Raw genomic sequence first — 14,078 nt, 5'->3', positions numbered from 1 at the left:
ATACAATTAGGTAAATGCAGGGGTTCCTCAAGTCATGATGGAATTGCATTCCAACACAATGTTGTATACAGATTTTTGGCAAATGTCAAAACCAGCTTAAGTAAGAACGAACCTTCCATTGTGATTACTCTTTTCTTCATTGCACTGCCATCAGAAGACTGATGCTTTGGAGCCCTAATGAAGGGTAACCCCCCCCCCCCCAATTTTATATATATAAATATATTAATCCAAATTTGCACTTCCCCAGTCTATCATCACATGAAGATGTATTCCTCATCTGTGCTTGCCATATAGAAATTTGAATTATAAGAAAAAGTATTAGCATCATCAAAGGGGAATGTACAAACACTGCCATTGTTGTAACCTGAAAACTGCAGAAGTTTAGATCATCGTAAACTAAAGATTCCCTATGTATATATGTACATATATATACATATATATATATATATATATATATATATATACATACATTGTCTCCCACTCATCTTCTGTATACACATACTTTTCCATTCCTGTGTTGTAAATTTTTGTGAAGAAATCCCAGTTCTTCCAGTTTCATTGAACTCCAGTCTATTTGAGATATTTTTTCAGTTCAACAAGGTTTTCCTGTGCATAATTTGATTTGTATACTTTTTCTCCTATTTCTGTCTTCCCAACTTCCATCATAGCCTTATGGAAGGAGCTTGATTGAGAGGATTAGGGGAGGAACTGAGGGAGTAATTGGTGAGGAACAGTGTGGATTTAGGACAGGTAGAGGTTGCGTAGATCAGATTTTTGTGGTAAGACAGATACAGTATGTGAGAAAGCTATAGGAAAAGGTAAGGATATTTTTTGGTCTTTATGGATCTGGAAAAGGCTTATGACAGGGTAGACAGGAAGGCACTGTGGGAGGTTTTGTGGATATATGGGATAGGAGGAAAGCTTTTAGGAGCTGTCAAGAGTTTTTACGAGAGTAGTAGAGCATGTGTCAGGATTAGAAATGGAAAGAGTGAGTGGTTTGAGGTAAAGGTAGGACTTCGTCAGGGTTGTGTTATGTCACCCTGGCAGTTCAACTTATACATGAATGGGGTGGTGCGAGAGGTAAATGCAAGGGTGGTGGGTCAGGGATTGGAGATGTTTAAAGAAAATGGAGAAAAGTGGGAGGTGAGCCAGCTGTTGTTTGCAGGCGACATTGTGCTTGTAGTAGGATCAGAGGAGTGATTGAGGAAGTTAATGACAGAGTTTGGGAGAGTGTGTGAAAGGAAGTTGAAGATAAATGTGGGTAAAAGTAAGGTGAGATGTATAAGGGGTGCAAGTGGCAGCAGACTGGAAATGAGTATTAAGGGAGAGAGACTGGAGGAAGTGGTTAGTTTTAGATACTTGGGTGCAAATGTGGCTGTGAAGGTGGAGGTAGAGAGTAGTTTGAGAGAAGCAAGTAAATGCCTTGGTGGATTAAAAAGTGTAATGAAAAATAGACATTTGTGAGTAGATGCTAAGAGGAGGTTATATGAAGGAGTGAGTGTGCCAACAGCACTGTATGGGGCAGAAACATGGAACATAAGAGAAGAAGAGAGAAGGTGTTTGTGTTTGAGATGAGGTGTCTGAGAAGTATGATAGGGGTTACTAGGCTGGATAGAGTGAGAAAAGAGGAAGTGAGGAGGAGAATGGGTGTGGTAAGGGAGTTGGGAGATAGGATGGATGAAAGAGTATTGGGATGGTTTGGACAGATGGAAAGAATGAGTGAAGAAAGACTAGTGAAAAAGGTATGGAAGGCAGATGTGAAAGGAGTGAAAATGAGGGGATAACCTAGGATGAGATGGATGGATGGGGTTTAAGGGGCTTTGGGGAAGAGCGGAATGTCTGTTGAGGAAGGATGGGAGAGGACAGAAGACAGGGGTGAATGGAGAATGGTTGTACAGTGAGACCTCTTATTAACGGACATTAATTAGCTGTGTTTGTGGTTTTTCGTTGTGTTTTCGGTGTTTTGGAGTGTTTTTTTGGGTTGCATAGTGATTGCACGCACTAAACAACAGCACTAAAAACACCGAAAACACCGTAAACACAGCTAATTAATGTCCGTTAATGAGAGGTCTCACTGTATATGGATGTTGTGTTGCATAAGGTGGAATGGGTGGGGGATGGGGGGGTGAGGTAGTATGTGTGAGAAAAACTTGACACAGCCCCAAGGGATTTCTCCCCATCTTCTCCTTCTCTGCATGGGGAGATGGAGAGGGGGGTTGCTGATTTAATGAAGCAGCCTTGCTGTGGATGTGCTGTGTCTTGTGACACTGCCTCTGACCCAGGGCAGTGGACAGGATGCAGGGATGACCTGTCATCCAGGAGGCGGCAAGATAGAAGGGAAGGTAGAGGGTGGAGAGGAGTGGAGTGTATTTAGAGATGGAATGGGTGGGAATGGTTTTTATGCCTTTGTTTTTTGGCTACCTCCCTTGTAAGGGGGAAAAGCCCTGGTATATGTATGTATGTACTAAGATTCTTTAGTTAAAATAAAATCCAGTCTTCCTGGTGTATCTTTGCCTCTACAGCCTGTTGGTTTCATAACCCATTGGATTGTGTTATTGCTATGATCAGTATATTACACCAGGATTCCTCATTTCTATCTGTCTCCCATTCCTCCCATATTGCATATTCACAATAAAAGATGCCAATTTGAGCTATCTTCTGGCCTTTTTAACCTTTTTCCAGTTGTTTGGCTATGTTTCTTTTTAATTTTTTGTGGTCTTGTTCATTGGTTATGGAGGAATGTATGCCACTTCTCTCCTCCAAATTGTAGTTCTTATATTCATTCTCCTGGCCATTCCTTCTTCCATTTTCACTTCTTCACTGCTATATAATTAAAGAAACCAAATAAAATCCATCATCCACTCCACTAGGCAAACTCCTCAACATATAGCAACTACCCTGGACATAACAGTTTGTTCACCCAATCCAAGAAACACAAACAGCATGGAAAACTTCCCATTAAACCAATTCCAAATTGAGGTTACTATAGAACTGGAATGGAAAGTACAACCTGCATACTAGAGTATATGCATGAGCTACACTGAAGCAAATTAGCAAAAATACAAAGGGGATATAGAGGAAAAAGTGGAGAACTTTGACATAGACCAGTTCCTATCCAGTGGATGAAATAGTAGTGATCAGTGAGATAGCCAAAGACACATTATGAGAAACTCCAGAAAAAAAAAATACAACCAAAAGTACATGCATGATATAGCCACCATGGAAAAAGGAGAAATAAACTAAAATGAAAAAAAGATCTAACAGAACAAGATAAAGAACAACTACATTAGTTAAAGAAAGGCACCAAATAAAGAACAAGCAGAAAGAAAGCTGTAAAAACCAGACAAATGCAGTATATGGAAAAGCAGGTAACAAAAATTTATGAAAAGCCTTAAAAATCATCAAAATCTCAAAATTAGATCCCACACACACCCCTCTCTCGAAGTTGTTGGAGCTACCCAAGAATGAATACAATCACCAAAACAATGCAAAAAACTTCAACAAATACTTTTCGAAAATAAATTTCAAAGACAGTACTCCAGAAATTGGACAATAGGAAAAAAAAATCAAGCCAGACATAGATGCCTCCTCTTCACCAATGAAGATCAAGAAGGGCCAATAAATGAATTGAAAAATTCCCAAGGTGAAGGCCCATCTAAGCTCTGGGCCTTCATCTAACACACCAGTCCAAGTGCAATAAAAGCCATAACTGCTCTCTTCAATCACTCCCTGTTGCATACTAGAATTCCAGCTATTTTTTGGGGGGGGAATGATAATAATAATACCTATATTGAAATTAAACTACGGTACATAAAAACTGTAGCCTACAGAGCAATCTTGTTACTATCCATCATATTTAAGCTAATAGAAAGATTATTAGATGAAAGAATTGCAACTCAACTACTCACCCTAACCATTATGGATTAAGAGATGGCCACTGTACAAGCACACTGCTCACAAACATCACCCAAAAAGTACTGGAGGGATTCAACAAGAAAACTCCTTAAAGAATAGTTATGGTATCTGTAGACAAACAAGGCATTTGAAAATGTCCTTAGTCATAATTATATAAAAAAAAAGATGATAAAGATGGATATTCACAACAATGAAAAGAAATACCCAGCTTCACAATAGGTAGATAGTGCAGAGCAACCCAAAATAACCAAATTTCAGGAACAAAAAGAATGTACAATGGAATCTCTCAAAGAACAATATTTTCATGTATGCTAACCTCTGCACAAGCAGTTACTGTACTTGGGTTTTGACTGCATGGTAGCATGCAGGCACTGTTTTTGGGTGCCATTGTGGACCAGAGTGTTTAACCCGCCTGGGCCAAAGGCCTCAAAATTCACAACCCCCTAGTACCGCATTTATCATAAAAAAATAAACTCTTACAAATTACTCTGGAAAAAATTCTATTAGTAGACATGATAATGCATCATCCTACAAGTTTTTATTGCTCTACTCACCATAGTTGTCTCAGATAAATAACCGATAGTTGGAGAAAATTGTGGTAGCAGCAACTCTCCGCCTCTCTGGCACGGGTGCAGCGTATAAAAAGAATGAGGCGTAGGAACTCCTGTAGTAACAATAGAACGGTCAGAGGGCACAGAAGCAGCTGCAGATGTAGACCGGGTGGTGGTTGTGGTGGAGGTGGTCCCAAATAAATGGTGGTGGTCGCGCATGGGTGGAGAGGCTTTGTGTCACGGAACCCTGCTTTGGCCGGCCACGTGCACTAACAACAGGGGTTGTTAGTGCCGTTTTTGACACCCTGGCATGTTTCCAGTCACCACCAGATGCTGCAGCTGTGGTTGCACCACGCCTGGATGATGTACAAGGCGTGGGTGATGTAGTCACAATAGCGGGGGCGGGGTCTACATCTAACCTGTGCACTGTGCGTCTCCTCCCACCTTGGCTATCACATTTATCACTAAACTTTAGCTTCTTCTTAGCACCAGGAGCCATAGTTGTAAATAATAGTTACACAAATAGGTAAATACTTAAATAATTCTCGCCGTGACACTTGACGCACACATGTCTCACAGAAGTTGGCGGAACACTGGCTGGCTGGAGCCGAGGACCAGTCTGCTTGTTGCCGGTCAACAGTGCCACCATAGGCCTACCTCATGACCAAATATGGCAGCGATACCAATGCTAGCGCAGTTTTTATTAGTGGTCAAAGTAGCTGTCTCATTTAAGGACTGTCGGACTTTTGCGACACAGTCCTGTTTAAGGCCTGTCGGACTGCATGGGTTAAGAGTTATATATTTCCATTCAAAGAGGAAGGATGATAAGTTTGTATTCCAGCTGTCCCTTCTCTATGCTGTTCCCTTAAACCTTCACCACCTCTGTGAATCAACCTCCTCTTGATTCCCCTGTGGTGGAGGGAAAATAATTCCATTACCATATAACTTGTGTGTGCTGTAAAAGGCAACTAGTGAGATGAAGTGATGGGATTAGGGATCTTATACTGCATGTTCCTCCTATGAAAAGTCCAGGTATAACAGGGTCTGGGTCCCAACCAGAACCCAAATAATTGGGTCATTAAATGTGTGTGGCTGTTGTATACTTGAGAGAAAAAAGGAAGAGATGTGCAGTTTGTTTTTAGAAGGAAGATGGATGTGTTAGCACTAGATGAAATTAAGTTGAAAGGGGGGAGGGGCAATTTTGAGTTTGGGAGTGTGATGGGGGGAAAGTTTTAATCTGAACACTGCAATTGTCACTTCTTCCTTTAATGATGAGAAGTATAATACATTCAAAATGTACTCCATGGTTTAGGATGAAGCATTCTTTGTGTTCTGTATGATGATTTTATCAATTGTAATTTGAATCTGGCCAGGCCAATTCTGTGTAGTTACAGTTTCAGTACAAGGTGGTGGCATGAATGCCGTGGTGCCAATGTTGTTCTTGTTTATCTTGAGAGGTATTTCTCAGTTGGGTTAATATCTGGAGGAGTCAAATTGTATGTAGTTTGAGGGTCAAACTTAGAGTGTTTGCTTAGCTATCAGTGTGTATATATGATACTGTTATGTAAGGAAGGGAGGGGCAGGGGATGGGAGGTTAGGGGGTACTTATATGTGAATGACATTTTGATGCAGCCCAAAGGGATTGCTCCCAGTCTTCTTCTTTTCTGCATAAGCACATGGAGAGGGATGAAGGATGTCACTGATTTAGTGAAGTGGCCTAACTGTGGATGTGCTGTGTCTTGCTACATTACTTCTGACTCTTGGCAGTGGACATGATTACAGGAATGACCAATCATCCATGAGGAGCTAAGATGAGAGAGGGGAAAGGGTGGTGGATGGGAGTGGAATGGGAAGGAGTAGGTACATGCCTTTGACTTTGCTACCTCCCTTATAAAGTGGAAAAGCTCTTGATATATAGTGTATTTATTTATCTAGTTGTAGTATGTTGTGAGATATGCTTATAAGGCCCTGTCTCGGTCTTCAGTTATCATATCTTGCTTTGAAATCATGTATGCTTCCAACCCATGTAATATCTTCCCAGTAGCCAATGTTTTTAACTGTGGTGCCAAAATAAATCTTATGGGGTGCTAGAGAATCCTGCTCCTTGCAGTAATGTGGCAGCTGTAGTCTTTATAACCAGATATGAGGGGGATGTTAGACTTCCTAGACCTAAAAATAGGGGTTACTGAAGTTGGTACAGGTTAAGAAGTAATGCCCTTGGTATTCCAGTTTACACATCGGTATGGGAGATTATTTTGTCACATCTTTCAGACAAGTGGTCTTTTTTAGGTTGTGACCATCAATTTTTTATGCCCTCCACTCCAAGATTGGAGGGCACCCTCTCCGTCACTATCTATTCTATGAATATCATCATCAGGTCCTCTCTTTCTCTTCAATCCTTTAAGGTTTGCATGTCTAGTGCTTCCAGCTTCTTGGTACAATTTACCTCAAATGCTGGGAAACTGTCTTAGTTGCTGCTTTTTGTTTTCTCTTTATCTTAATTATAACTTTCACTTGTGTGGAGACCATACCATTACTGCATAGCCCTGTTTTGGATGGATCAAGTTCCCTATGATCTTCATTTTTTCATCCATATATTGAAAGGACACCTGTATGTTTCTCAGTAGACATGTATGTCTCTCCCACATTTTTACTGATATGCTTTCCAGGATTTTTTATTCACACTCTTAAATTTTTCTCCTTATATACCTTCATAATTTCTTCTCTTCCCATAGAGTAAGTCATTGATGCTCCAGATAAATGCATCTTTTTACAACACCCTATTGTCCTCATCTCTTGACATTTACATCTTTGCATCATCCGCAAACATATTTGTATAGCTTGTTATACCTTCTATCATGTCAGATGCATAGATAAAGAACATAGAGGAACTAGTACTGATCCTTGTGGAGCTCTGCTAGTTACTACCTTACATCATGACATCTTATCCTTCACTACTGCCTTCATGCATCTCCCCTTGAGGAAGCTTTTCATCCATTCTAGAAGTTTACATCTTCCATCAGTTTCAGTGTTGGATGCTTCTTTAATTCATGGTTGTCTGGGGTGAGTAGATACACAGATAATTTCTGAAGGATGTTTCCATTGTTTTGTCTTGGTCATTTTAACAGTTGATTTGTAGTTACTGGGCTGGGATATTATTATTTGATCACCTTATGGTTGTAAATGAAAAATAAATTGACATGACCAGAAGGACTTTCTACCTGTCTTCTCAATTTCTGCACAAGGGGATGAGGAGGGAGGCTCACAATGTAAATGAAGCAGTGGAAGGGGCCCAGCTGTGGATGTGCTGCTGTGTCTTGCTTCATTACTTCTGCCGCAGGCAGTGGCCAGGGGACAGGGATGACCCTTTATCCACAAGGAGCTAAGACAATAAGAGGATGATTGATGGGTGGGTGGGTGCATGTCTTGGCTAGCCATCTACCATGTAAAGGGGTAGAAGCCTTTTGATATAGATCTGCATAGGTGAACATTTCAGGGTGCTCTGTATTTGATGTGGGGAGATCACATGTGGAAAGGTTAAATAGTGCAGGTGAGGAGGACTTCATTTTACAGTATTATGGTATCAGGTACATGGGCGTTTTGGGGTTTGCACTCTTCCAGTTGCGAAGGAAGTCATTTCTTGTCATTGTGGTTATTTGCCTAAATGATTTTGTGCATATATATGTATATACTCTTTTTTAATATGTGTATCTAGACTTCAAATGCCACATTTATGTCAAAATATTTTTTTCTGGTTGGGTTCTCTTGTTAAATCCATTCAATAGCCATTAAGTGATATTTGTATGAGATGTTCTGGTGGAGTGGCCCTCCATGAAACCATATTGGTTAGGGGAGATTGGCAGTTTTGTTATGGTTCTTTGAGATCAGTCTTTCCATCAGTCCATCTACATGCTAGACTTAGTGATCTGGAATGGCTGAAAATAACTGCCTTTTTGGTTGTGCCCTTCCTGCTGTGCATTATTTGGTAGTTTTCATTATATTTCAAGGTTTTGGCTGCTATGTGACAATAGATATTGTACTGTCTTTGTGGGTGGATGTGTTTGAAGATAGGTCTGAAGGAAAGGAGCAGGTTTCTGAGTCTCTTCATAAGACCAAGTATGGACCTTGAGGTGGAGGTTGGGGAAGGCATACTTCTTGCTGGGTTTGTGCTAGAACTCTGGAGCACTAGAGCAAAGAAGAGAAAGAGGTGATCTACTGACTATATACAGTATAGAATCATGAAAGGAATGGAAATCCTTGACAGAAAATATTTACTAAAAAATGACAATGGAAAAACAAGAGGTCATGAAAAGAAACTCAAAAAAGGACAACTATAGAAGAGATAGGAAAAAGAATAGCTTCCCACACAGAGTGCTGGATATATGGAATAACTTAGATGAAAAAACAGTGTGTGCAAATACTATTCATGATTTTAAGAATAAACTTGATGCTGAAAGATACAAAGATGGGTCACCACGAGCATAGCTCCCTTCCCGTATAATACAACTAGGTAAATACACAACGAAGTTTGGACTCTGGTGATATCAACAAATTTCGAGGATCACAATGACAAGGAAGTATTATTAGGGAAAGGGAAAGCTTGTGGTGTAGTGGGAAGGTGAAGAAAAAGGGGAAGGGGAGGGATTACTGAGGAAAATGGAAGGAAATGAAGAAGGGGAAGATTGGGTCCAGGAAGTCAGATGGCATGTCAACAAAAGACGGCCAGACAACAGTGGTGAAGTCGAAGAGATTAGTAAAAATGTAAAAATTAGAAATATAGATAAGAGCAGTGCAATGGAAGGTGAAGATAACTATTTCCATGGATTTAATTAAGGAGGAAATGACAACCTCCCCCGACTAGTAAATTTAGAGGAGACACTAATAGAAATGAATGAAAATTGGGAAGTTAGGTTAAATTAAAGTTGATTACTCAAAGAGTTGATAAAATTGAAGAACTAAAGAAGGAGAATCAAAACCTAACTAAAGAAATAGAAGAAGAAAAAAAACAGTTAAGGATGAGTAAAGGATGAGAATGAGGAATTGAAATGGAGTAATAAAGAGAATAAAGAGTTCATAGCAAAAGAGGTAAGTGGTTGGAAAAAAGTACAAGAGAACAATAAAAATAGAATTTAGAGGTATAATGGAACAGCAGATGAAAGAACAAACTAAGGACACAGTTATCAAAGTGATGAGGGAGAAGGAGAATATAGTAAAGAGACTTTGCGGATAAAAAGAAATGTATAATTATATTAGGGATGGAAGAGAAGTATAATTTAAATAGGACTACGAATAAAGGAAGAAAAGGAAAAAGTAAATAAGATATTAGAAGTAGTTCAAGAAGATGAACCAGAAACAGGGAAAGAAATAGAAGAAATATATAGACTAGGGAAAGACAATACAGATAAGACCAGACCAGACCAATTAAGGTTAAATTCAGGTCACAAACAACATTAGAGATTTACAAAAACAGGGAAACTAGCAGACAGTGATCAATATAAATAGGTATGGAGAAAAAGATAAATGAATAAAGAGGAAAGAGAGGAGGAGAAAACAAAAAGATTATAAGCTAAGGAAATAAACGAGAAAAGAACAGTCAGAAAAAGAGAAATTCTATTGGAGAGTAGTGGATATGAAAGTGAGGAAATGGTTCATAGCAGAGAAAAACAAAACACAATGGAAGTAGCAGAAAATTAAAAGTGTGTTACACAAATATAGATGGCTTAATAACAGGCTTGAACGAACTGAATGATTACCTGAAGGAAAAAGAACCAGACATAATGGGAATTGTAGAGACAAAATTTAAAGGTCCACTACCACCCAACAGTGTAGGACATGGTGCATATGATTATTGGATTAGAAACCGGTAAAACAAGGAGGTGGAGTTATGTTCCTGACTAAGAAGGATATAGAGGTGAGGAATGTCACATATTGTCACATATGGAAAGAATAGAGTAGAGATGATTATGATGGAAGTGGAGGACAAGGATTGGAAGAGCAGGAAGTTTGTAGTAAATTATGTGCCTCCTAAAACAACTTTGTGGGAAGAGAGAGAACACAAAAATATGTTAGAAGACACAAGGATAACACTAGATAAGATAATGGAAGATGGAGAAAGAATAGTTATAATGGGTGACTTTAATTGTAAAGAAATCTGCTGGGAAGAGATGACAGTGAAAGGTGGAGATGACCTATGGGGAAATGTACTACTTGATATGATTATAGAACATACAATGATGCAATGGATACAAGAGAATACTAGGTATAGAAATGAGGAAGAACCATCGAGACTGGATCTAATAATCACATCAGAACCTGAAATAATGGACACCAATAAGTAAAAGTGACCACATATTGATTGAACTGTAACTAAATGAGGAAAAGTACATGAAAAAAAAAAATAATAATGTAGGAAGGGAAGATTGATGTATGAAAAAAATTTTGATAAAAAGAATTCTTTCAAAAAGCTGACTGGGAAAGAATACAAAAAGAGGGAACAACAGTAGAAGAGAAATGGAATATTTTGACAAAAATTTATAAAGAACAAGTGGAAAACTATGTTCCAAGACAAAAGCAAGAAAAAGAATATGTAAAGTGTTGGTATAATAAAAGATGTATGGAGTTAAAAGGCAAAAGGGATAAAGCTTGGATAAAATGGAAAAAAGACAAAAGACCTGAAAAATGGAAAATATATATACTAGTTATAGAAATGAATATGTACAAGTGTGCAGAGAAGAAAAGAGAAAATACGAAAAAAATGTCATAGAAAAATGTAAAGATCAACCAAAACTATTTTACAAATTTTTAAACAACAAACTGAAAAACAAACAAGAATTAGAGAAACTACAACAAGTTAAAGTTGAATACACAGAGGAAATAGAAATGGCAGAAATTATGAATAAGCATTTTAAATTGATGTTTACAAGGGAGACTGTATGAAGGAGTGATTGTGCCAACAGCACTGTATGGAGCAGAAACATGGAACATGAGAGAGGAAGAGAGTAGGAACTTGAATGTGTTTGAGATGAAGTGTCTGAGAAGTATGATGGGGGTTACTAGGCTAGATAGAGTGAGAAATGAGGAAGTGAGGAGGAGAACAGAGGTGGAAAGGGAGCTGGGAGATAGGGTGGATGAAAGAGTATTAGGATGGTTTGGACATATGGAAAGAATGAGTGAAGAAAGACTAGTAAAGGAGGTATGGAAGGCAGATGTGGAGGGAGTGAACATGAGGGGACGTCCTAGGATGAGATGGATGGATGGGGTGAAGGGGGCTTTGGGGAAGAGGGGAATGTCTGTTGAGGAAGGACGGGAGAGGACAGAAGACAGGGGTGAATGGAGAATGGTTGTATATGGAAAATGTTGTGATGCATGAGGTTGATTGGACGGGGGAATGGGGGTGAGGTAGTGTGTGTGAGCAAAAAGTTTTGACGGAGCCCGAAGGGATTTCTCCCCGTCCTCTCCTTTATATGGGGGGACAGAGAGGGGGGGGTCGCCGATTTAATGAAGCGGCCTTGCTGTGGATGTGCTGTGTCCTGCGACACTGCTTCTGACCCAGGGCAGTGGACAGGGTGCAGGGATGACCCGTCATCTAGGAGGTGCTAAGATGGGGTGTGGAGTGTTTTCGGGGATGAAATGGGTGGGAATGTTTTTGTGCCTTGTCCTTTTTGGCTACCCCCCTGGTAAGGGGGAAGAAAGCCTTGGTATATGTATGTATGTACAAGGGAGAACATACAACCTAGAGATAAATGGGAGGAGAAAGTTCCCCCTATGAAAGAGATCGAAGTATCAAGGAATGAAATAATGAAACACTTGAGTAATCTCAATGTCAGAAAATCGCATGAACCAGATGAAATGGCAAACCAGATTTTGAGAGAATGCAGAAATGAACTAACAGACAAAATACATAGTCTAATAAACAGTTCATTGAAAGAAGGAAAAGTTCCAGAAGATTGGAAAAGAGGAAATATAGTACCAATATATAAAGGGGGAAACAAGGAAGACCCTACTAACTATAGATAGGATTAATAAAATGGGATAGTAGAGATACAAAAGAACATAGAAAGAAAATCAAGAAAGACAGTTATAGAAGAGACCTGAAGAAGAACAGCTTTCCCCACAGGGTAATAGATGTTTGGAACAAGTCATATGAAAATGTGGTGAGCAAAAACGATACTCGAATTTAAAAACAGTCTAGATAAAACAAGATATGAAGACGGGGCCCCACAAGCATAGCTCCCCTCCCCGTAAAATACAACTAAGTAATACACTCTCTCTCTCTCAAGTTGACATTTCTGCTGTAGTACAACAGAAGTATGCAAAAGTGCTAATTTGTATTTCTTAGCCCAAAAACCGTATTAGTTTGAGTGTTTAGATTATTTATTTGAAGGTTAATGATGACAAAAATATTACTGAAGTAACCAAAGCAGACAAAAAGCTTTATAAGTGTTTACAGCATGTATCACATTGCTGAGTATTTAGTATTTGAACAGTTGTTAATAATAAGGCTTTGTAGGTACAGCATTAGTATTGATATCAATGCTCTTTTGTGAGAACACCCCTGTACCACATAGCTTTAATCAGGGTTAAGGGGTGGGAATTTGTTATAGTTTTTGAATTTCCTCAACTTGGTTGTAGCAACATTAATAGACAAAATAATTTAGAATACAGAAAATTGTAATTACATAAAGATGGAAGTCTAGTCTGAATTTTTTCATAATCAGCACATATCCTTGGGGACAAATTATGCCAAAGAGGTGGAGTAGTCATATATGTAGTAAGAAAGGAGGGATGGTAGAGGTTAAAAAGTATTCAACATTCTATTTTGAGTGAATATTAGTCTCCAGTCATCAAATCATACTGCATGACTCTTGTCCATAGGGGTGTCTCTGAAGTTTCTAAAATATTGACTACATGAAGTCAATACCCCATAAGAAGAGGCACATGGTTTACATAGAGTTCATTACAAATGCTTTAAAAAGTACTTGCTTTATTCCATTTTTAGATTGGATCTCTTCCTTGAGGAGTGTTATATTTAACTTTGCTTGAGACCATAGCTTCAATGAAAACTGCCATTACATAATTAATTTACTTTCCACAGAATCCCAACGAGCACCTAACAAACGACGCAAACGGAAAGGGTCACAGTCAGGTCAGAATGCCAACTCCAACTCGACAGGTGGCAGCAAGAAAAGATCCCCAGGACCCAATTTCAGCTTAGCCTCTCAGGTGTCGGTATGTCCTATGGGCAAACTCTTCCTTTTTTTCCTTAGTTTTATTTCCGTATTAAAATTCTTCATTTTCAGGCTTTTGGCATTGAGTTTTTAACATTTATCTTTTTGTAGATTTGAGCCATTTTGAGGCTTTGGACACTTAACTAACTAACGAATTAAGCCTGGGCAGTGCAGGCTTGGCTTGCAGTAAAAGCTATATGTTACTAAGTGAATGCATACTCCCTTTTTCTCACATTATCACTTACTCTCCTCATCCTTGACAAACCAGCTTCTGTCATGAGTTTACCTGTCTCTGTCTTTATATATAAATTCTGAACTGTTGATGCATATTTAAGTCTTAGGCTAAGGCACTGGGTTGTAGCTTATCACAACCTTGTATAGGTTT

At 39.0% G+C, this 14,078-nt stretch overlaps 1 protein-coding gene across 8 annotated transcripts in view; it reads left to right on the top strand.

Annotated features, from left to right (window-relative positions):
* Chi (LIM domain-binding protein 2 Chi) overlaps positions 1-14,078 on the top strand; it is a 499,269-nt gene that overhangs the window by 417,361 nt on the left and 67,830 nt on the right. For 5 of the 8 annotated variants that reach the window (XM_076188486.1, XM_076188440.1, XM_076188421.1 and 2 more), the window contains one exon: positions 13,561-13,694. In XM_076188486.1, coding sequence (XP_076044601.1) covers positions 13,561-13,694 — 134 coding nt within the window. The remainder of the gene's footprint in view (positions 1-13,560; positions 13,695-14,078) is intronic. The other 3 variants (XM_076188430.1, XM_076188478.1, XM_076188458.1) reach the window with 1 other exon arrangement.

This window comes from Oratosquilla oratoria, chromosome 1, assembly GCF_046742065.1.
Source record: "Oratosquilla oratoria isolate Oo_2021 chromosome 1, ASM4674206v1, whole genome shotgun sequence".
In the NCBI taxonomy this organism is placed as follows: domain Eukaryota; kingdom Metazoa; phylum Arthropoda; class Malacostraca; order Stomatopoda; family Squillidae; genus Oratosquilla; species Oratosquilla oratoria.
The sequence above is the reverse complement of the archived record's forward strand: the minus strand, read 5'-3'. Positions and strand labels throughout refer to the sequence as shown.